General features: G+C 38.7%; 1 protein-coding gene across 1 annotated transcript; it reads right to left on the reverse strand.

The window, feature by feature from the left end:
- fyna (FYN proto-oncogene, Src family tyrosine kinase a) lies at positions 1–23,128 on the reverse strand. Its single transcript, XM_037746891.1, has 12 exons — positions 22,928–23,128; positions 13,795–14,051; positions 10,470–10,566; positions 9,445–9,543; positions 9,126–9,229; positions 8,009–8,158; positions 7,703–7,867; positions 6,536–6,715; positions 6,045–6,121; positions 5,342–5,495; positions 2,847–2,978; positions 1–1,625 (listed from the first exon to the last, which is right to left on the reverse strand). The coding sequence occupies exons 2-12, from the start codon at positions 14,039–14,041 to the stop codon at positions 1,417–1,419; spliced, it is 1,614 nt and encodes a 537-aa protein (XP_037602819.1). The 5' UTR covers positions 14,042–14,051; positions 22,928–23,128; the 3' UTR covers positions 1–1,416.
- Positions 23,129–25,186: the final 2,058 nt, after the last annotated feature.

A 25,186-nucleotide genomic window follows, 5' to 3' on the forward strand; every position in this document is an offset into this window, starting at 1 on the left:
TACGGTGGTGGCAAGATTTGTTTATTTCAAAACCAGATGTGTACAAGTAACAGACAGAGACAATAAATAATGCAGAGACCCAAAACATGTTCTGTATATCTACTGAATTAGGGCAAACTAAGTGATGCAAAAACGAGTATTTGCTCACTTTTCCACCCCGTGAAAAGCAACTTAAATACGCACAGAAATGGTGTTTTGTCCTGGAATGCACACAGAGAGAAAGGTGATAACATGTTATCCAGAGCTGCAGATTTCCCTGGGGAAAGAAAAATTAAAAAAAATCACAGAATTATGTAATCTTAACAACACGTAAGACTGTGGCTGAAATGCTTAGCAAAATAATACAGTGAAATAAACATGTTTGGTCTCGTAAACAACATGTTATTCCCAGATACACATTATGGAGGGACAAACACAGGTCACTTCCTTCATTCCCGTCGTGTAAGTGGCAGTTTGTTTGTTTGTTTGGCTGTTGAAGCGAAAAAGACAAGAGTTCTTACACAGCCTGCTGCCATACAATAATGCAACATACATTTTAAAATATTGCCAGTATAATAAGCAGTCAGCCGAACAATGGTTGCAGTTGGAGAGAACGTCAGCCTCCTTTTCAACTACAAGAAGCTGAACTAAAAGTCACTTTAAGCCGATCTAGAAATCATTGGCTGAAGCTGAAATGCGATGAATGCACTTAATATTAGTGCAGATGCCATACAAGTTTGAGTGGAAGAGTCCATGATGCACTAAGTTAGTGTGTAGAAAGCATGAAGGCATTCCCTTACATTATAAGAGTATTACTAAACATGAAAAGGCAAGAACAGGTGTTATAGTACATCTAAGTTCCTTGAGAAGAGGAGAGCAGTATCCTTATATTCACCTCGTAAAAAAGGTCAGTGGACTCCCAGAAAAATTTCTGAGATGCTTCGGTCCACGATATCTAACTATTACCATTCCTACAATTATTATGTCACGATTTGTTACCAACTGTGAGCCTCACACGGTTTTCTACGAGCCGTAAATCTGAAATAACTTTGACCTTGGGTTAAAAAGAAAAAATCCACACATTTCCAAAATATCAAAAGTAATATAAAATGAAACAAAAAAGAGATAAGTAAACAAGCAATTCATATTTACACTACATACAAGTTACACAACACAACTCATCTCGTTCATCCATGGCAGTCATTTTTAACTCCTCAAATCCTCATCTCAGCGCCCGCCTCCGAAACATCCTTTGATTTGATAGTCAGTATGCTGTCAGAGCAGCAGCCGTCCCTGTTTTGTCTGAAGCTTGGAAGTCAAGAAGTCAGTCAATGAGCTTTGAATTGTTACGGCCACAGGATGAGAGAGAAGAGGTGAAGTCTGGCTCTCTCTGGTGGAGAGCCGGTGAAATGACATGAGATGAGGGGGCAGCGGCGCTCAGAGATTATCCCCTGGCTGGTACTGAGGCTCAGTGGCAGTGAAGTAGTCCTCCAAAAAGGCCTGCAGGTACTCGAAGGTGGGCCTCTCCTCTGGGTCTTTCTTCCAGCACTGCACCATGAGCTCGTGCAGGGACGAGGGGCAGTCCTGCGGGCACGGCATCCGGTAGCCTCGCTCCACCTGCTCCAGCACCTCGCGGTTGTTCATGCCTGGAGAGAGAAGAGAGGAGAAATGAAGACAAATGTGGCTGAAAGCTCAAATCCAATAACAACAAACCTCACATCACAGTCTCACTTTAACTGCCTCCTTCATGAACTCTTTAATTAAAAAAAAAGTGCATGAGGATTCTGCATACATTCAACAGCAGAAAGAATAACTGAATGCATGTAACCATTCAAGCTCAGAGTGAATGCAGAATAAAGACTAAAAGTGCTGTTAAAAGCTCTAAAAGCTAGTAAGTGGACCTTTGAGCTTAGATTATTTTGGGAACATACTGTTTTATTGTTTCTCTTGTAAAATATTTTATTCTATAGTACATTTCAGGACACGCTGTACTGTGTATTGGAGCTGCAACAATTAATCGTTTAGTTGTCAACTATTAAATTAATCGCCAAATATTTTGATAATCGGATAATCGGTTTGAGTCATTTTTAACAATAAAAAGTAAAAATTCTCTGATTCCAGTTTCTTTAATGTGAATATTTTCAGTTTCTTTTTTTACTCCTATATGACAGTAAACTGAATATGTTCGAGTTGTGGACAAAACAAGACATTTGAGGACGTCATCCTGGGCTTTTTTCACCATTTTATAGACCAAACAACTAATCGATTAATTGAGAAAATAATCGACAGATTAATCAATAATGAAAATAATCGTCAGTTGCAGCCCTACTGTGTATGATTGTGTATGTGACGAATAAACAGGATTTAATGCTGATTTAATTTTAGTTTTGTTTCATCTGTTAGGGCTCCTTTTAGTACATAGAGTTGACCCAACGTGTGGATGTGCAGGGCCAGATTTTTAAAAGGTGCTTAAAACAGTAGAAGTATAAGAAGAAAAAACTACTCATATACAGAAATAAGAGTATTAATAGTTATTTTCCATTCTATTAAGTTTATAATATTTTTTCTTCTTTTCTGTTATTCTTTAACTCATTTAAATGCTAAAGATATAATGTCAAAATGTGAATAGCAGATAATAACAAATAGATTTCACGTGTTCACACAGTCTTCTGGGAACATTGCTCTGCATAATGCACAATATAATGTACATTATGCAACATGCTGCTCTTTTTTTTTTTTTAGCATACAGAACCATGGCTAGTGTCTCAGCAGACTCAAACGCTCTCACGCACTCTGCATTAATCATTATAAGCAATCTCCTGGAGTTGAGAAGTGATTATATAATCCACGAAGCTGCACACTCTCACCTGGATAGGGCACTCTGCCCTTGGTCACCAGCTCCGTCAGCAGGATGCCAAACGACCACACGTCCGACTTGATGGTGAATTTCCCGTAGAGAGCCGCCTCAGGAGCAGTCCACTTTATCGGAAACTTTGCACCTAAAAGAAATATTGTGATTTTTAATTGTCAAACACGTAGAGAAATAAAGCAACAAACTTTACCGAAACCTAAGGAGAAAGTAGGTCAGTCTCCTCTCTGTGAATGTCTTCCTTCATCTGTGATTTCATTAGTGCAGAGACATGAGGACGTGATAACATCCCACCAGGGAAAAAACGGAACAATTCCATTATCTCGCTCCGTCTCGGTTTGCACTTGGCCCAAGTTGAACAAGTAAATATTTAAATCAGTAACAAATGAGTGACTGAACATGTTGACAGAGTGACTAACGGAGTCTGAGAGTCCTCCTGCTGCAGTTCACGTCTGCCAAAACAATCAGGGGGGAAAACAGCGTTTGAGTGTTTCAGGGTAGGGCCACTTATTCCTCGTCCTTCCAATGAGATACACAGTAACAGATGGATATGTGGGCATAACATGTGCTCTGTCCTAAATCCTGCACTGTGCCCTTGTACACAGTGTGATATTCTGTTGTCTTTGTGCCATGCTACAACCACATGTGCTTCTCTTTTCCACTGGTGTCACCGAGACGAATTCCTGCTCATTTACTGCACTTATTCTAAAATGTATCTTGGAATGAACTAAATGGAATAAGTCGCCTGCCAGCCCGCCAACTTTTTCCTCTGACGTTGAGGTTTTCAGAAGATGCTGTGGTTGGGGGACTAAGAGAATACTAAAGAACAGATACACAAGTCACAATTTAATCTCTATTCCAATAAAGTCCTGCAAAATAAATATGCATTTCCAGACTGCGACCAATAGATTAAACAAGTTCCCTTTTAAACGGTGGCTGCAGCTGTTTTTTTTTTAAATTAGCCTAGTTATAACATAAGTGCTTATTAAGTGGAAATGTACACATCACTAATTTAAAACAATGTTTTAAATGTAAATGTAATGTTTTATAATGTAAAAGGCTACACAAGTAGTTGTTAAGTATATATTAGCTGTGACTAAATATTTAATGTTGCACCATGTGCTGGCAACGTTAGCTGTCAGCTTGCTCATATAAAGTAAATATGATCACATTTGACTGGACACGTGATTAGAATGCTGTTTAACAGCATCAGACTAAATGTCCAAATAGTGTCAGTCATGTGCACTGGTATTAGCCTGCATTTATTTATATTTTTGCAAATTAAATGTATGCCGAATTAGCTATTAGCAGTTCTTGTTTGCAAAGTACGCATGGATGTACTTACAACTATCACTGGATTATTTTAATACTGAAGAAAACTTAAAAATGTGATGATTCTCAGGCAAGTTCTGGACTTATAAAGATAGAGAGTTAAACTGATTTATGGATGTTTACTCGCAATGGAGATAATGATATCCTCGGGAAGCGCAAGTCACACTGAATCTAAAAATATGTGTATTAGGTCTGTGTTTTCAGATTTGGTTATGAGTTATGACTCTGGATTTTGTTGCAAATTGCAGCAATCGGGTGCTATGGGTTAGTACCTTAATTGCCACCATGCTAGCTGCTAACCTCTTGATACGCACATTCCTCCATATATGCATATATAAATAAAACAAACTCATACTTATGTTTACTATTTTATTTACTATTTCTTCTGTAACTGGTATTTAAGAAGTTGTGTTACAGCTGGTGATGCTACAGTGACTTCCTGTTTACATAGTTGAATGCTTTTGATTGGACCGTCCTTAAGGTTTAATGGTGCAACCCCATTTAGCAAATCACTAGTTTGAAACTGGTCAGTGGTTGTTTAGGAAGAACTCTGGAAGGATTTTACACAAAAACTTAATGATGGATTTAGTAAAAGCTGGTGCAACCCGGTGGGAAACTCCGGGGTCTGAAAAGTGAAGCCAATGCAGATGTGCCTTAAACCTGCATTCTTTCTAATAGCCAGCAGGGGGCGACTCCTCTGGTTGCAAAAAGAAGTCTGATTGCATAGCAGTCTATGAGAAAATAAGCCTACTTCTCACTTGATTTATTACCTCAGTAAACATTGTAAACATGACTTTATGGTCTCAATCACTAGTTTCAAGTCTTCTTCAATACAGCATGATGTTCATTTAGTAAATTATGGTCCCATTCAGAGTCAAATAGACCATAAAGCAGGGTATGCTCTAGGGCGTTCACAGTGTGTTTTCAGTTCATGAAAGTTAATTATAAACCTTTTGGTCGCAGTATTATTATGCAGTGTTTGGTTGTACTTAGCTCCACCCTCTCGTGTCACCTCTGATTGCCAAATACAAAGATGGCGACGGCCAAAATGCCGAACTCGAGGCTTCAAAACAGCTGTCCACAAACCAATGGGTGACGTCACAGTGACTAAATCCACTTCTTATATACCACCTATGGTGCAACCCAACCCAGCCATCCTACCTTGTCTTGCTGTGTATTCATTGTCCTCGATGAGCCTGGCCAGACCAAAGTCAGCGATCTTACACACCAGACTTTCTCCGACTAGGATGTTGGCAGAGCGCAGGTCTCTGTGGATGTAGTTCATCCTCTCAATATATGCCATGCCTGCTGCCACCTGGGAAATGGAGTTATTTTTTTTCAGTGAACATCATATCACTGAAACAGTTTCAAGGCGATTAAATCTGTGCTGAACAAGATTTGTACATAGATTTACAGACATTATATGAGCTTTAAAAAAGGGGCTGCAATAGAGGGGATAATCTCTTAACTGAAAATTCATAGATTTGGAAAATAAACTCCAGTGTCGGGTATGATTACTTATCGACTCGCAGGAAGTGATGAATTACAGCTTCAGAATAGAATAACTGCGGTGTCCCACCAGCAGTAATGCTAAATCACTAACTAAAAATCACAAGTTCAATCTTTTGAAATACTGCCATCTTGGCCTGCTAAAATAACAGACTGCCTAATGAAACTGTAAACACTGGCTTAAGATCAAGATGGAAAAGGTTGTAACACTGAGCTCTAATAAATAAATTGGTAACAGCTGGAGATGATTAAAGTAAATAAAGCTCTTAGGAAAAAAACAATCTCTTTCAGAGTGCTCTGGTAAAGAGACCACAGTGTTCAGCATAGACATTTCAGACTATTCACAGCAGCGTACCTGAGCTGCCATGTCCACCAGATTTGGCAGTTTGAGGCTTCGCCCTTCTCCATCTTTAAGGAAGTCGAGCAAACTCCCTTAAAAAAACAAAAAAACAGAAGAAAAACGAGTTAGGATCTGTTGTCTCGTGTTGTCTTCAGCAAACAGATCTGAACTCAAAACTGAAGTAAAACATTGCAGCTAATGTGACATCAACTCTGGGATACCTGCCACGTGTTACACTTGGCTCACACTTTTATTTGTCAGATATTGCTGTGGTAACTGAGGATCTATTTGTTTTCTTTTTACAACCACAAGTTGTGTTTGTATCACTGATAATAAATTGTGTTTGATACAGTATAGTGACAAGGATATGCTATGAAGTAGGACACATACTGCACTGTCCATGCAGATACATAAATTATGTACATACTGTGTAGGTGTATGCACGAATGCATGCATGTAATATTCATAGTGTCTTTTTTAAAGTGTCAGTTTAAAATAGCATCTACCTTTGCACATGTATTCGGTGACGATATAGATGGGTTCTTCGGACACCACGGCGTAGAGCTGCACCAGCTTGTCATGTCGGAGCTTCTTCATGATCTGAGCCTCCTCCAGGAAGGACTCGGGCGACATGGTGCCGGGCTTCAGAGTCTTCACCGCCACCTTGGTGGTGCCGTTCCACGTGCCTGACAGGAAGAAAAAAAAAAGAGGTTGTTCAAGAGTAATTCTCCCGAGGATAGCGACTGGTATTTTATTTTCTATGGGAGATATTAACCATTTGAAAAATATGATGCATAGTCTGACAAAATGAAATGTTAGAAGAATAGAAGGACATAAAAGTACATGAAAGTAATGTCTGACTGAAATCTACTGAAGTTACCTATCAGTTACCTTGCGCTTTTTTATCACCTGAGTTAGTTTAAATAAAGTGTAGAGCAGATAACTGGCACAAATAGAGGCTGGAGGTTGTACAAACACAAGGTATCGGTCATACAAATACAATTAAAATCTATAAAAATAGAAGTATCAATAACAGAAAAATAAATGAAACCAGTTTATCCAACTTTTCAAAACTATCTTAATAAAATTTGATAGAATAGTCTAAAAAACATTTACATGAGTATCAGTGAAAAATAAAAGCAAATAGATAACAAAAAAATATGTACATTTAACATTGAGTAACATAATGCTTGAGTTTTCTGGACTTAAATTTAGCTCTGAGCGAGACTAAAAGTTGCTTCCAGTTGAAATATTTGTTAAAAAAAGAATCTATTCCAGGATTTTACTTAATCCATGTTTGCGGTACCAACATGTTCAGACACACATGTGGAACAAATTAAGTTTTACTGAACCCATCTGAACAAAAACAGCACATGTCTGAACAGAGTTAAAAAAAAGCCATGTCACAGAAACCTAATTAGACATAACAAATACCATAAACACCAACTTCTAACTGCCCATGGGAAGTTGAAAACCCTTAATCCAGTCCAAATGGACACTGAGAATCACCAGAGATGTAAATTCCTATATGAAATCACTGAAAGCAAACGCTCCTCCCTGTGGGTAACATTAGCTGGGTGTTAGTTTTGAATGATCCAACACATGCAGTATGTTTTGCAACTCTGTTCACAGCTGTCCAAATCTTCCCTTTGTGCCAAAAAAGATATACGCACCCATCCAGACCTCCCCAAACTGGCCGTTGCCGAGACGTTTGATGAGCTGCAGCGACTCCCGCGGGATCTCCCACACGTCTTTGGTTTTGACGGACAGGTCAGTCAGACGAGGCATGCCTTTGTGGCACGGCACGATCAGCCGGCAGCACAGCCCTGCAGCCCTGGCTGGACCAAACATGCAGTTGGAATTTTAAATGAAGTTAAAGCAGTATAACACCATGACATTGTAATTTTTAAAGGAGGGACAGCAGATCTATCATGACAGGGACATTTTATACATCCATCATAACTGTGGCAGCGTCTCACCAGAGTAGTGTTGCACTAGCTGCTGGAGGGTCTCAAACTGGGCCCTGGTGGTGATGTAGTAGCCTCCGCTGTCCAGCTTGCGAATCTTATAGTGTTTGACGTGGTCTCCCTTGACATCATCCCAGTCCTGGATGGAGAGAGAGTAGGCCCCTGGAACAGACACAACACGATTAAAGGAACAGTGTGTAACATTTCGGGGGATCTATTAGCAGGAGTGGAATATAATATTCATAACTATGTTTTCATTAGTGTATAATCACCTGAAACTAAGAATCACTGCATTTTTGTTAGCTTAGAATGAGCCCTTCATATCTACATAGGGAGCTGGTCCTTTTCACGGAGTCCGCCATGTTGCTCCGTCATGTTTCTACAGTAGCTCAGAACGGACAAACCAAACACTGGCTCTAGAGAGAGCCTTTCATGCTTTTACGTCACCTGAAGGCCACCGTAGTTTTCCGACACGCTTGTAAAACTGCGATAACGTGAGCCGCAGAGTGCAAAACTTTGGTACCGCCAGCCGCCGTCTTGACTTCTGTTGCTCCTAAAGAAGTGTTATTATGGTAAGGATTTTTTGCACTCTGCGCCGCCTACACACTGCACTTTTAAAGCGTGATTTATGCTTGCAGCATCCGCGAGGGTCGCAAGTGTCCGCACGGCCAAAGTGACGTCACACCATCAGACAAGACCCTTAACGGGAATTCCGTATGGCAGGTTTTCGCCTGTCTGTGTACATCCAAATTTTTCTAACTACGCAGACGAGGATGGGCGAAGAAAATGGAGAACTTTGAGGAGATTTGAGAATGTCAGTTTGCCGCGAGGAGAAACCTACAGCGTTTTGTTTTACTTTAAAAGATGCAACGTTTCCTCGACACAATTCCACGTCAGCTCGTAGCATTCTTGCGGAAAGCATGACCGAAGCTTAAGACAGACACTGATGGATTCAAGTAGACTGGAGCAAAAAAGTTTTAATAAAGCACATTGTGCAAAAGATTTGGGTCAGTGAATATGGAGCAACGGCATAGATATTAAATATGTTGGTGTGATGATTTTATTGTAAGTTTGTCTATAAATAACTGCTTCTTATGTCAGCATGTTAGACGCAGCTCGGTGAGAGTACCTTTGGTTGTTTCACTCTCACGGATGAGGAAAGTGCCTCTGGCGTTGCCGTTGGAGAGCAGCTGTCTCTCTGCATCCTTTCGGCCTAATTTACCAAAATACCAGCTGCAGGGAAAAAAAAGAAGGAATCAAACTATGGAGTGTAATATCCGGTTTAAACATTTTTTTAAATATTCTGTCTTTTATTCTTACTGTACTGTGCTGGGCTGTACGTGCCTCTATGCCACAGTTAACAGTAGGCGGTGAGATGAGCGCTCAAATATTTATGATATGCTGATGAAGCTGCCGTGTGTGCTCATATAAAAAAAAGTTTTACTCACTCCTCAGCTTGGATTGAGTCCACTGGAGCGACGTAATTGCTGGGAATGTAACCAGTTCCACCTGTAGTGAGAGAGCGAGCCTCCCACCAGTCGCCCTCACTGAGGAGAGAAGGAAAGATAGATAGATGGAGGCAGGTTGAAATAAACACATCAACCATTTAAACATTATGCAGACAGGCACACTCAGTAGTGGATCAGATGTATTGGCTGTCTGGTCTCTGAGAGCTGAGTAGAGAGCACACAAAAACAAACTACAAAACAAGTTGTTTTTCTAGTGCGTGGGCCCCTGAAGCTCCAGTGAATCATCTCTTTAAAATCCAACTGAAATTGCATTTAGTCATCCCTTATGTTTGTCAAAAATGTTTGTTTTTTTAATTAAAAAAGGGAGAAAAAATGTCTTTGCGGTTGGTCAGGTTAAGAATGGGACAAGGTTTGGTTCAGATTTATGTAAGGGGAAACACATATCGGCATGGAAACGGTCTTCAAAACAACACCGGCTCTCAGATGTCCGTCAACCGCTGGCATAGGAAATGCCCTGAAGATAGAAGCAGTTTCCACAAATATGCCTCAAAAACTGTTCAATCCTCTTTTGATAAATTGGGAACAATATACACAATAGCTGCAGAATCATTGTAGTTTATATTTACCGACACAAATAGTGAGGATAATTCAAATTTGAGTTACAAGGATGGGATCAATGCCAATTTACACCGTCTAAAAACAAGTCATTTCATGACACAACACATTGTGTAAAAGCAGAGCAATCCTGTCACTATTTCTACACCACAATAATTCATTTCTAAGATGCAAACTGTCATAAAAGCTATCATTAAATCTGTCAGGCTTTACATGCAACATATCACTCATAAGCAGGGTCAGGTCTATAACAGAGAGACGTGTTTCCACTGTGTCTGTGAAACAACATTTCAGCATTCAGACATTCACGACAGACAAAGAGCAGAAAAAGGGGAAAACACGACCGACCGCCACCCTTAATGCTGTCATGCAGATGTTTCCACGCTTACGTGCTGTTGAGGATCTGGAATCTCTCCCCCTTTCTGAAGCTGAGGTCATCCTCGGTCCTGGCTTCGTAGTCGTAAAGAGCCACAAACAGAGTCACCCCTGCAGGGAAACAAAGAGCGACATGGCGGCGGTTAGAGGTGAATGGTATGGATGAAGTATTATGGAGTGATTCTCACTGTGGTTTTAATGTTTGGGTTTGTTCATCTGTCTCACACATGGGCTGCTTGTTATGTAATGGCAATATGAATCACTTCCCTCTTCATTTATTTCGTGCGTCCCATCTGCTGCTTTTATTTTAACTCCAAATTCTCACAATTTGTTTTATTTTCCATACATGTATACAAGATACAATTTAGATCACTTTATGTCTTACTTTCAGACTAATTCACATAACATACAACAGAACATGCCTAAAAAAAGACTTGTTTTATAATTTATAATAACATGTAAATATTACATTATTAAATGCATGTTATTACATAACTTACATCTGTGACATTGTGAATAATTTGTTCTACATTATTTAGTTGGTGGTAGTTGTTTTATTCCCCTCCTGTGTATTAAAAATAGTTATTTTTAGGTTATTCGTTTTATTTTTATTCAATTTTTTAAAGCTGCACTCAATATTTTTATATCAACGATGCATCAAATGACTAGATGTAATGTGAAAGTAGATGCTCGCAATAACAAATCCACGTAAGGGATAATGTACAGCGAGCCGGTCATCGTTGTGAAATAAACCCCGACAGGGCGATGCGGCAGGTTTATTTCACCACAATGACCCGCTAGCTGTACATTATCCCGCTTATTACACGGCTACTAACTTAAGAAATCAATAATTTTACACAGAAATGGTGCTCCAGAGTCGGAGATCAGAACTGCGTCCATAGCAACGGTCTGTTATACATAGCAACGGTCTGCTATAAAGAAATAATAAAAGAAATAATAATAATTTTAGCAACTTTCAGCTCACTGTTTTGGTTTTACAGCCTGCAACTTGTGTTTTGCATCACTCTCACTACAAACATTGTTTTCGGCTGCAGCAGGCAGCTGTTTTCAATAAAAAAAAAGCTCCGATAGGCTACCTGCTCAACACCAAATGGCAAACGGACACATTTAGCGACTAGCTGATGAACATACTGGAGCATTAAGAGACTGATATTTCCCTCAGGAGTTGGTGGAGACAAAAGGAAAGCAAATATTGAACTTACATTTGTCAGGTGGCTTTTATCAGTAAAACAAAACAAAAAAAAATCACTATTACAGGTTTAACCTGCAACTAAATAGAACTCCTTGTTTGGCACACAAAAGACAGAGGCCTGATTTAGAGCATCCTCTAGGAACAGTTAATGCTGCCAAGGGAGGCCAATCAAATTTATCTGATGTGATTTGGAACGGCCCTGGAGTCCCTGTATCTCTTAATAAGCCTGAAACTGTAAAATGATTTCATTTTCTGATTTGATCTGAATCGGTCCTGGACAGTCAGAGCTACAGTGCTGCAGTGCGCGTTTCACTGTCCATGCAGTGACCTCCGAAACACACCTTACAATGACCAAAACTGCCTCAAACTGTCTTCACAGGGGAGGGTAGATGAGGTTTCTGCTCTACTCCGTCCTAGTCAACTGTTGTTTGGAGGGGTTTTTCCTTCTCTTTACAATGTGTTGTTTAGTGCTGCCCTCCTGGAGTAATTTCTTATTCATACAAGCTGGTGGTGCTGACTCCACAGAGTGTTTATCTGTGCTAGGGAAAATAAAACCCTAACGTAGTTTACATCAAAGCGAGAGATGCTGTTGATTTATGCATCACACATCAGATGTATCTTTAAAACCTTAAGATTAGAGAGGCTGTAAAGTCCATTTCTCCACTATTCAGCACAAAGTCTGATGTCTCTGGCCGTGTGAAATGTGCCTCACAGAGCAGCGGAGATAATTTAGGTCGCTCTGTTTTCTATTAACTTTCCGGCCGTGGACATTCATCTTCTGCAGAAACATGAATTTATCAGCACACATGAGAAGAATCGCGTATTTACTAGGAATGCAGGAGGAAAAAAAAGGAGAAATTAATCTGAAATTCCAACCTTGATGGAGTTCATTTAAGAGTGGAGACAAATAACATATGCTGCTCAGTTAACAAAGCAGACATTAGCCTTTTTACTGAATATTGGCCGAGGGCCAGACAGTGAGTGGTCTTCAGAGAAGTTTACAGCTTTACAATTTAGACTGACGTTTTATTTCCCTTTTGATTAATCTGTTTGAAATTTGACCCCCATTTAATGACAGCAACATATTTCAGAATTACAATGTCACCCTGTCTTAAAGGAACAGTTCGACATTTCGGGAAGTATTCAGTGGACTACCTCCGGGTGTGAGAAGTGAAGCCAATGCGGGAGTGCCTTAAACTTGCATTCTTTCTAACAGCCAGCAGGGGGCGACTCCTCTGGTTGCAAAAAGAAGTCTGATTGTATAGAAGTCTTTCAGAAGATGACTCTACTTCTCACTGGATTTATTACCTCAGTAAACATTGTAAACATGAGTTTATGGTCTCAATCTCTAGTTTCAAGTCTTCTTCAATACAGCACGATGTTCATTTAGTAAATTATGGTCCATTTAGAGTCAAATAGACCATAAAGCAGGGGATGCTTTAGGGCGTGGCTACATTGTGATTGACAAATCGCTACCACGGCGTTGTCCGGTCTGGGAGTTGTCCGTGTTTTTGTCGTAGAGCTTTAACCCTTTCACAGAGTGTAACTTTTTTGGTCACCTGAAAATGTCTTATTCAGGGTTCAGTTGTACTTAGCCCGACCCTCTCGTGTCACTTCTGGTTGCAAAAAAACAACATGGCGACTGCAAAAATGCCAAACTCAAGGCTTCAAAACAGCAGTCCACAAACCAGCGGGACATCATGGTGACTACGTCCACTTCTTATATACAATCTATGGAAATATGCTTATTTGCTTTCTTGCAGAGAGTTAGAGGAGAAGTAAATATGAAGCTGCAGCCGGTTAGCTTAGCTTAGCATTAAGACTGGAAACCGGGGTAATAGATAGCCTGGCTCTGCCCAAAGGTATTTCACCCAAATAACTTAATTTGTATTATTCTAAGTGGAGAGTTTTAGTGTTACATTGGTGGTCTAAACACATTGACAGAGGATTTTCCATAGTGGCAATAATGCTGAACAAGTCTAAGTATAGTTTGACATGGAAAAATACATCACAGCTACAGCCTTTAAAAACCTGGACCAGTCAAACCCTATTCGTTATTACTAAACAGCTGGCGTGCATTTGAACCATCTTTACATGAATTCACAGAAGAGCTCCTTCAATCTCACCTGTTCCTCCCCGAGACCGAAGCGTCCCAGACTGCGAGGACGAGTGGACTCCTCCGAACACGGTCACCCCCTGTGTGGCGCCGCTGTGGAAGTTGTTGTAGTTGGGGATGGTGGTGACCCCGAAGCTGGGGTAGTGCTGCGGCGTCGGGTCGGACCCATAGCGGTACCCCGAGTTGTGTGAGACGCTGGTCTCCCGGTCATCAGTGAGTTTTGCTGCTTCTTTATCCTTACATTGGACACAGCCCATTCTCTACTTTCTGTGGGCGGAGAGAGAGAGAGAAAGAGAAAGAGACAGAGATGAAATTAGTACGTGGGTGAAATAATAGCACAAAAGCCGTCTCCGTTGGGGAAATTATGATTCAATATTCCATTATTTCAGAGCTTCCTCTGAGAGTTACAGGGAGCCTTGTGAAAAATCTTTCAATTAGGCTGAAATTAAACACGATACTTTAAACTCCATTACTAATTATACTTAGGAACGTTATGTGACAGAGCTGCAGTGTATGAATAATGTGATCACTGTTGCAAAATATGTGTACAGATAAAGATTCTTTATGCAGAGAATATCCAGCTTAACATACACTATAAAAGAATTTAACAGCACTACTTATCACGGTTTACTGTTCCATCTTATTGCACGACCACAATGGTGGGAAGAATTTACACCCAGCCATTGGGTTTACAAGCTGGCATGCACTTTATTTTTGTTTTCTTTACAAGGAGCCACACACACACCCATCTACAGATTCAGTTAAAATGCACCCTGAACAGCAAACCGCTCCCCGGCTCTACACGGAGTCTCATGAGGGGGACTGGCCTCACTAACCCAGAGCTAAACCAGTTTCTGTAGAGAGTGAGGCAATCTGCTTTGCCAATTAAAAAGAGAGCCTTACCGTCTTTTAAAAGACCCAGTTGTTAAACTAATACACATTTCGGCTCACCGTGCCCCCCTTTAAGCCCTGCGAGCTCATGAAGCCACGGCGAGGAGGAGACAGCTGACAGCTCTGTTGTCTTTCATCAGCACTGGCGGCCAGCTGACTTCGGATGCGGCTAATTGGAAACACACTTGTTTACAGTCGCTGTGGACGGAGAAGGGGGGTGCTAGGGGCAAACGCCAGTGCGGCAGGAGACGGAGGAGAAGGAGGGGAAACCATCGCACCGCTCTTGACCACAGCTAAAAGATTCAGATTCACATTAACCGTAAAGTTGGTCGACTCACACAGGTGGTGCCTCTTTTCTTTCAAGAGTCATTTATATAACAAGAAAAATGATCATCTCATGAAAAATGTTTTTGCCAATGATATAGACAAAACATTAGTTCAGGTGAAAATAACCAATATGTAGTATAAAAATAACCAGCAGCATCACACAGAGAATAAAGATGATTTTGGAGGTAACTGTGTTATTACTTAGGATTTAGAGCTGAAACAATTAGTCAATTGATAGAAAATTAATAATAAGTCAATTATTTTGATCATCGATTAATCGTTTTACTGGTTGCAGCTTCTTAAATGTCCTGGTTTTCTATGTAGGGATGGGACGATATAGGATTTTATCTGGTGAATATCGCCATATGAGTGACTTGAAAAAGCTGTCTAGCTCGCTATCACGGTAGAGAAGTGAAAAATAAGTGACTGATTAAAAAAATACAGGAATTATCGTGCAAGAAAGAACAGACTCACACAATGTTGATATTCTTTATTTATTTATTCTTTCTTTATGCAGGGGACCTGATGATTTCTGATTACCTTATTTAAGATGGTTTGATTTTCTCAACAAAAAAAAAAAAGATGTGTGTCCTACCTGTGATGCAATAAAAAATAATTGTTTCTTAAAAGGTAAAGTGATTCCAGTATGTTTTAATGTCATTTAAAGAGATTTAAGCATATTTTGTTTTGGCCAAGATAATCGTGACATGAAATTTTCATATTGTTCCATGTCTACTTCTATGATTTTGGTTTTGGACTATTGGTCAGACAAAACAATACATTTAAAGATGTCACCGTGGGATCTTTTCTTAGGAAAGTATAGTTTGCAGCCCCACATGAGCTGGAATCAGAGGTAAACCTGAAGGACACCGGAGCTTAATGGTTACAAGGAAAGCTAAAGAGTATATGACCGAATTCCTTCAGGCCTGTTTTACATTTACTAGCCAGAAACCCAAATGCCTACATCAGAAAAAGTGCAAACAGATGTGTCACTCGCTGCACACTGTGAGCACTGCAACAGGGTACAGGCAAAGAAAAAAATCTTGCATCAGTATTTCACTTCTTTGAGAGCACCTAATATTTAAGACAAATGGAAAATAAATAAGGGAGTGCTCGCATTTGTTATGTGAAAGTCCATGATGCTTTTGTTGTTATCTGTGGACTAGGTGCTTGTGGCTACAGCAATAAGGAATAACTACATAGTGATGCAGACATGTATACAGTATATCTCTACTGTGTTACCTGCTGCCCACAGGTACATGGAAGTATAAGACAAATAAAAGAGCACACTGCACAGCACTCTCAGATTCTCCAGTCTTATATTTGCTCCATTAACAGAAGACCGGAGCCACTGCAGTGAGAGGGAGAATCATTGTGATTCATTACTGCCAATAAAACCCCATAAAATACCCAGAAGAAGAAACAAGCCCAGCGGTAGCATTACAGTATAAGCCCAAAGACCACAGACTGAAATACAAGGAGGAGGAGGAGGAGGAGGAGGAGGAGGAGGAGGACTGATTCTGACTCTCTGGTAATCCTTAAAATAGCAAATAATAATCTTCATAAAGACATTTACATCTCCTATCTTCTGGCATTTACAGCGCCCCTGTAGCAGCAGGTATATTAAAAGTCTAACTTAAAACACATGTTAAACCTACAATTTCCATTTAGGGGGAAAGACACTCCAGAAGAGTAGAAATGAGACTGTTTATTATTAGAGCTGCAACGATTAATCAATTAATTGTCAACTATTAAATTAATTGTCAACTATTTTGATAATCGATTGATCAGTTTGAGTAATTTTTTTAAGAAAAAAGTCAAAAAATCTCTGATTCCAGCTTCTTAAATGTGAATATTTTCTGGTTTCTTTACTCCTCTATGACAGTAATATCTTTGAGTTGTGGACAAAACAAGACATTTGAGGACGTCATCTTGGGCTTTGGGAAACACTGATTGACATTTTTCATAATTTTCTGACATTTTACAGAGCAAACAACTAATCGAGAAATCGAGAAAATAATCAACAGATTAATCGACAAGGAAAATAATCGATAGTTGCAGCCCTATTTACTATTATAATGTCAACGTGACCAACTGTCAAATAATTTATCAATTGGTCAAGAAAATGAAACAAAAAATAACCCACAGATATCCAGTCCAGACCAGCCTCTTGTTCCATGAAAACAGGGTTAGTAACATATTCAAATGTTTGACAGCTTTGGTGCAGAAGCATGGAAATATGAACTGAACTGACGGGGACAACACAGGTACAAAACAGTTGGTTTTACGTTGGATTTTCTCTTTAACTGCAGTGATTGAAATGAAAATAGCACTGGATCCACTCCTGGAGGGATCAGAGTAAATGAGGGGAGGTCTCACGTCGTCGTGCCGCCTGTGGGGATTATGAAAGGTTTCCTGCTCTTGAAGTGAAAAGACTAGGGACTACCACAGCTTTAACATATCTGTAACCATTCTGCTGCACAGAAACTAGGCCATCTTGTATTGTTTATATACATATGTTCCCTTTGTGGTATTGTTTTTTGTTTTTTTTACTCTCCTAGTAAACATTTGCATATGAATCATATCTGTGTGCACTGTGTGATGTGACTGAAGTTACTGGATGTACTTTTAGCACAACTTGCAGATGATGGCATCACAGCCGTGGGGCTTGTTCCTTTCTGTGGCACGGCCTGGGTATCGCATGACCACCTCAGCCTGCGAGAACACTCATCACGCTATTTTCAGACCCAAATGAACAGCTTGCCTCCGAGAGGAGAGGACCACGCTGGCGTGATGGGGAAGGTTCAATGGAGACAGGATCGTAGCTACGTGTTGTGTTGTAACAGTTAATGGCAAAAGGCAGAGACGTGGAGGAGTGGGAGGACAGACAGACAGACAGACAGACAGACAGAGCTATCATCACATTAAATCTCCTCATCTTGATCGGCTCAAGATGCAGTCTGAAATGTGACTTTGATGTCTGGCCAAAATCTGTTGAATAGTATTTTGTCAAATGTGTCGCGAGATTCCTTCACAGCAGGAAGTGAAGAATGAAAAGAAATGAAGACGCCAATATTATCTGAGCACAAACTAACAGGACAGGGTTAGTGCTACTACATCAATCACAGCTGAGGAGCTCAACTGGAAATTAATTTCCTCCTTTATTTTGATGCTGTACGGGCACGAGTGTTAATTATCTACAGTAGCACAGAGAGCTGGGAGCCATAATGAGATACTCGGCCATTTATAGAGAAGCTTCGAGATCAATATAGTAAATTAGAAAGGACAGACATGTCAGGGTCACGCAGCGTGACTGATGGATTACACAGGAGTCAGCCAGTCAGGCCTGAGAAACAGACAGATGTGAGGCCTGAAAAAACGGTACATGTGAACTGAGATAATAATAAATAACACTGGTGTTGATTCATTATAGAGCTGAAATAGTCATTCATTCAACAGACAATTCATCAACAACACTTTTGATAACTGATTCATTATTTGAAATAGACTGTACTGTTTCTTGTACTGCTATAAAATGTGAATTTTCCCCTCTGGTGATCAATAAACTTAAAACCTACCTATTTAGCCAGGCCTTTGATGAAGAATGGTTATTATTTTATTTACTTATTTTATGGTATTTAAGTTGTAAAATTGTATTTTATTTTATTGTTATTTTATGAATCACTTATTTTATTGTATTTATATTTGTATCATTTTATTCTATGTTATTGTTGTTTTATTAATCACTTATTTTATTGTATTTCATTTGTATATTTTATTTTATTGTTATTTTATTGATCACTTATTTTATTGTATTTAAATTTGTATCATTTTATTCCATGTTATTGTTGTTTTATTAATCACTTATTTTATTGTATTTAATTTGTATAATTTTATACAATTTTTGTTATTTTTATTAATGTAGTTTTTACTTTATCATTTTATTGTCTCGTGTGCACTGGTCTCAAATTATCAAATTGTTAAATTGTGGAACTGTTTTTGTATTTCCTGTTACTTTCACGGTCCACACTTATTCTGTCTAAAATAAAGTCTTTAAAAAATCAAGTCGCTTTGTTATCAAGATTAATCAATGCATCTTTTGGTCTATAAAATATCAGAATTTTTTTTTTTTTAATGGCCATTATAATTTTCCAGAAAAATGCTTTGTTTTATCTAACCATCAGCCCAAAACCCATCATGTATGATAAAGAAAAGCAGCAAATTCTGACATTTTAGAAGAAACGTTTGCTTGAAAAATGACTGAAAAGATTAAAATAATAGTCTATTGGTCTCAGCTCCAATGAGAACACACTATTCAATCTGAAATCTGACTTACAAATTGTGCTGAACATCACTCCATCTAAGAAAGCCTTCATTATTCAACCCTGATGAACTTGCAAATCTCTCCAGAATACAATCATTTTGCAATTCAACACGGCCTTTAACAGGACAGCTCTGTTCAATTTGAAGTGTGTGGGGTCCCTTTACACTCAGATCATTGACATGGCACAAAACAAGGTCAGACCTCCCACACCCCTCCCACTGCTGCCACACTCGCAACGACCTTATTCAACTCCGAAATACAACTTTCTGTTTCATTCAACAAAGGAATGACGTAAAAGAGGATCATTTTCTGTTGAGTGCGTATGAAACTCGCTCCTGTGTTCGCTGGACTTGGTACAACTCTTGACAATCTCCTCCTTATGGCTGCCATTCTCTGAATAGTTACAATATTTGCTTGTGTCGGACAACTGAGTTCATTCAGTATATCAACAACAAGACAATGGCCACATTTCACCCTGCTACAAGATTATCAGCACAATGCGACGCAGTGTTGAGGCTTTCAAAGCATTCTACTGAATGTACTGAATGAACAGAGCTGGTTATAAAACCCACAGCTGAGCTTCATACAGTACGTACGTGGCTGTGTTTTGGTGTCACAATGTTCACAGTTAAGTGTGTTGAGTCATGTTGTTAAATCACTGAGCCCATTGTAAATGCCCATTCAGTCAGCGAGAGTTGGGCCTAGTTAGTAGATAAAGATTTTCCAAATGGGAGAAAATTAGAAAAACGTGAACTTCTTCTCTTTTTTTTTCCACAAACAGGAGCAGATTCTTCTGCTTGTCACTCTTAACTGGGGGGGTTTTAAACTGTTCTTTCCAGATCTCGTGCCAGTGGAGGGCAATGGTCGATGTAAGAATCCACTGGAAATAATGATATGGTGGGTCTCCGGCAACGGAGGTTGGAAGCTTTCTGGTAGAAGTGAATAACACTTGAGTGAGTTGTATTTAGAGCTGCACGATTAGTTGATTAACTCAATAAGCAGATCAACAAAGAGTCAACTGGAAACTATTTGGAGAAGTTATTTTTAAAGCAAAAATGCCCAAAAATGTGCAGATTTGCTACTTTTTTCTGTTTTATAGAATTAAAAACAGAATCTCTTTGATTTTGGATTGTTGGTTGCACAAAACAAGACACTTGAATATGTGAGCTCAGACTCTGGGACACCAGGATGGATATTTTTGAACCAAACGATTATCTGATTAATCAATTAGTCTGTAAAATATCAGAAAACACATGAAACATGCCCGTCACCATTTCCTAGAGCCCATGATGGTGTCTTCAAATGAGTTGTTTTGTCTGATCAACAGTCCAACATTGATTGTTGTCAACTGTCAAATTACAACTATTTACTATTTTGATAATCGATTAATCGGTTTGAGTAATTGTTTAAAAAAAAAAAATCTAAATTCTTTGACTCCAGCTTCTTAAATGTGAATATTTTCTGGTTTCTTTACTCCTCTATGACAGTAAACTGAATATCTTTGAGTTGTGGACAAAACAAGACATTTGAGGACGTCATCTTGGACTTTGGGAAACACTGATTAACATTTTTCACCATTTTTTAGACCAAACAACTAATCGATTAATCGAGTAAATAATCGTTGCAGCCCTAGATTGTTGGCCGCATAAAACAAGACATTTGAATATGTCAGCTATAGAGCTCTCTGGGACACCAGGATGGATATGTTGTACCAAACGAGTATCCAATTAATCAACTAAGTCTGCAATATATCAGAACACATATGAAACATGCCCATCGAAGCCCATGAACAGTCCAAAACCTAAAGATATTCAGTTTACAATCATGAAAAGATGGGGAAAATCAGCAAACAGTCATATTTGAGAAGGTGAAACAATGAAAAGTTGGGCAATTTTGCTTCAAAAATGACTCAAATCACTAATGTAGAGGTCGTTGATGAGGTGGGTGTACTACCAGGTAGATAGGTAGGTTACCGAGGAGGAATTGGGTATACTCTCCTGTATATTCCAATGGCTTTTTGGCTGATAGGTGGGTCTGGAAACTGCCAGAAAAAGAGGTGAGTAGAGCTTGTATACCTATGTATACCCTCCACACTGACTTAAATGATACATCAATTATAAAAAAAAAAACAGTTGCTTGTTAATTGTCTGTTGATCAACAAATGGATTAATCAACTGTTGTCACTGTAAATGAATACAATCAGTAAGTTGTAGCCCTCCTGTGATATTTGTTGACTGACACAAAAACAGTCAAACAATTACTAGACATCTTGCAAATTAACACATTTTTAGCTTTAACCAAAGTAATCAATTAACCCCTTATTGGGCTAAATGTTTCACCTTTGTGATACTTAAAAGTCACAAGTAGCAGCTTATGTGTGTGATAAGTAGGCTATAAACTGTAAGGACAGAGGGCCTGAGGGGGGGATGTATATATATGGTCCATGAACCATAATATGAAACTCCTTTTCATTCAAAATTCATACACATCACGCACGCCAGTTGTGTATAGCCATTCATGGCCCAATGACAGGCTTGAATACTCAGAGCTTCAGGCTGCAAAACCAACACACAACTATACTGGCTAACTTATTGCACATGGATAAAAAAACAGAGGCTCCCAGCTACACACACACACACACACACACACACACACTATGTATCATTTAGATTCATAGATATCATTAGATTTATAACAATAAATCTGTGCAATATTAATACGCTGAATGTGAATACATTTATCTATGCAATATATCCTTGATGCAATATACACCTCAAGTGCAATTTTGTTTACATTTTATTTATTACATCTACCCTACCTATTTTACAAGTGCAATTACCTCTGTTTACATTACATCTATTTTTATGTTTTATACTTCTAGTGTAACACTTCTGTTTACATTTATTCATCACATCTACTTTACCTGTTTTATTTGCTTTATAACTGTGTGTGTGTTTTACCTGTTATATGTTTTATCTGACTCGTTTAGTCTTGTCAAGTATTTGTTTTAAAGCACTGACTAGAAGTGGCATCTGTGAAACTAGTCGTATTTAATACAATGACAATAAAGCTTTCTATTCTATTCTATTCATCATCATTGGTGTTTTTGCCAGCAAAGATGGATGGCCTGCACCTCCAGACACATCAGATAACCCGATTAGGGACAGCTTTAATTGGATATTTAACAGCATGGCTGCACAATTATTTTGGGGGTGAATCAATAGGAGGCTGTCTGCAGGCCATTGTGGCGTTTATCATCATGTGTGTGTGGATGGCCTCAGTGGTCAGCTCTGCTCTGCTCTGCTCTGCTCTGCAGCGCATCCATCCATCCTCTGCTGCTGCAACACAAGAGCTCCTCTCTCCACAATCACAGCACTGCAAAAACATCATCCACACAATCACCACCAATACTCTGTTTTTACCCAAAGTGTCAAATACACGCACCTACATCTGCAGGATGACTGGAGGGAAACACTATAGCTTCATCTCAGCGACCCCACAATGTGTTATTTATCTCCACAGTGCAAAAATAGGAGACGAGGCGGAGGGTGCACCAAATTGAAATTCAACACAGGAAAGGGAGGAAAGACAGCGTGCTTACCGCAGATAAATCAGATTAATCCATCGGGGGTTTCCAGAGGGACTTTCTTGCAGGAGATGGCCGATAGTCTGCTGCTCTCTGTGAGTGTTTTTCTCTCTCTTCGCATTGAGAGAGAGAGAGAGAGAATAGCGATGGGATATACCCGTCCAGGCCGATCCAGGAGCTGCTGTCGCCGCCGTGCGTACAGATGATGACGATGGCGACCACATGTCAAGTTCACAAACAATAACAAACACCCAGCTTCCGGTTAATGCTGTCAAAATAAAAATGTTTTTTTTTTTTTTTTATAATTTATAATAAAGTAATTCCTCTAATACTGTATCAGCAGTTTTTTTTATATACTTTTTTCCCCTTTTTTTCAAGGCTGTTTTCATATATGCAATCCACTGTTTGTAATTACAACAGTCTATAAACCAACTTTTAAGTAGATGAGCTTACAGACAAACCCAACAAGTATTCAAGTCAAGTACAACAACCTCAACATTCAGAACCAAAACAAAACCAAGAAAAGAAATAACAATAATAATGATGACAAAAAAAGAGTAGAGTTAAAAAAAAAAAAAAAAACACACATAACAAAAAAAAATACAATCATCATACAAATGCTCAAATATATAGTTATATAATTTACATGGGCACACATGCATCCATATCAGCAGTATTTAAGCGCCAGATACATGTTATGAATGAATGAATGAATGAAAGAATTTATTTCAAACATAAAAATAAATAAAAAACAGATACAAAATAATAACAAACAAAACAAAGAGTAATAGTGTCTGAAAAGGAGTAGGTAGAAGTCAAACTTATAATTCCCTACCCCTTTCTCACTTCTCCTCTAATAACGTATATATCAAAGAATGATAATATAATATAATATATAAACTATCCCAGATTTATTTACATCCCAAATTAAATATATTAACAGCATCCCAAGTTTATTTACAACCCACATATCCATCCGGAGTTAAAAAGTAGATATAAACCAACCCTTAACGCAACCCTTATCACAACTCTTCCTCAACCATATACCTCCCAGAAATATATTTTTTGTATAGCTCTTTTAAAGTGATTTATATTATATTTATATTATTATCAAGAGCTCGTTATCCTTAGAACATCTTAAAAAGAAATTATCATCACATTTAATTCATGATGTCTAATTATCTTTTGATATGTTTTAGATATATTTTCTTTTTTTCTGTACTGTTCTTTGTGTGTATTTCATTGTTTTTATTGGATTGTTTCTTTTCCACTGTTTGGTTAGTTTGTTCTGCACATTTTGTGTACTTCTTGTTGTTGTTTAACTTTTGTTGTATTTTTAAAATTATGTTAGTTTAGATCTTCCTTCCTTTTCTGTTATTTTTTTTTCATTGACTGGATTTTTGTGCAGTTTTATATATGTGCAAATAAATAAATAAAATAAAAATAAAATAAACATGAATTCTAAACGACTAACCTTTGTGCTCTTATTTTGACTTGCAGATACTGTTTTTATTTTCCGGTTTACCTCTTGACGTCATGACGCAGCTGTGATTGCGTCAAATAGCTGTGATTGACACCGTCTTCGTCCAATAGGAGTTCAGCAAAGCGTAGTGGGACACCGCCCCGTTTTTGGGAACACTGAAAAACAGAGAATGATGATGGAAAATTGTTAGTTTTTGTTCTGATTAGAGCTTCTCTTTACACTCTCAATTTAAGTATTTAAATGTGGATAAGAAACACAGATCCTCACACAGAGAAAAACATATTAATTAGGCTTACTAATTTTAATTAGAGACAAAATAAATTAATCTTTGGGTCTATTTTTTTTATGTATCCCATTGTATTCAACAAGTTTAAAGTGGCAGTAGGCAGTATATTTTTGACATCATTGGGCAAAAATTCCATAATAACCTTTCAGCATATTGTAATTCAAGTGTTCTGAGAGAAAACTAGACTTCTGCACCTCCTCATGGCTCTGTTTTCAGGCTTTAGAAAATCTAGCCCGTGATGGGAGACTTTGACCAATCACAGGTCAATTCAGAGAGACATAACATAATATTGATTCATATTTGATCAGCGCTGCCTAGTTTGACCATTTGATCAGAGTTCACGAGTGATTGACAGCCGGCTCTCATAGACGGCAGCTGGACAGCGGACCTCAGATGAGCTTGTTTTCCTCTGGTCTGTGAAATCTTGCAGATGCCGTGAGGAGCACTGGAGGACACAGAGGCACATGATTTTTGTCAGGTTACCTGTTTCATGTACTACTGTCAC

Source organism: Sebastes umbrosus, chromosome 16 (assembly GCF_015220745.1).
Source record: "Sebastes umbrosus isolate fSebUmb1 chromosome 16, fSebUmb1.pri, whole genome shotgun sequence".
Lineage (NCBI taxonomy): Eukaryota > Metazoa > Chordata > Actinopteri > Perciformes > Sebastidae > Sebastes > Sebastes umbrosus.

Excerpts from the sequence above, each read along its gene's own strand:
- fyna (XM_037746891.1), bottom strand. The coding sequence starts at position 14,041 with ATGGGCTGTGTCCAATGTAAGGATAAAGAAGCAGCAAAACTCACTGAT. Across the intron at positions 9,544-10,469 it reads TTCCAGATCCTCAACAGCAC|TGAGGGCGACTGGTGGGAGG; the intron begins GTAAGCGTGGAA and ends TTCTCTCCTCAG. Across the intron at positions 8,159-9,125 it reads TGAGAGTGAAACAACCAAAG|GGGCCTACTCTCTCTCCATC; the intron begins GTACTCTCACCG and ends TGTCTGTTCCAG.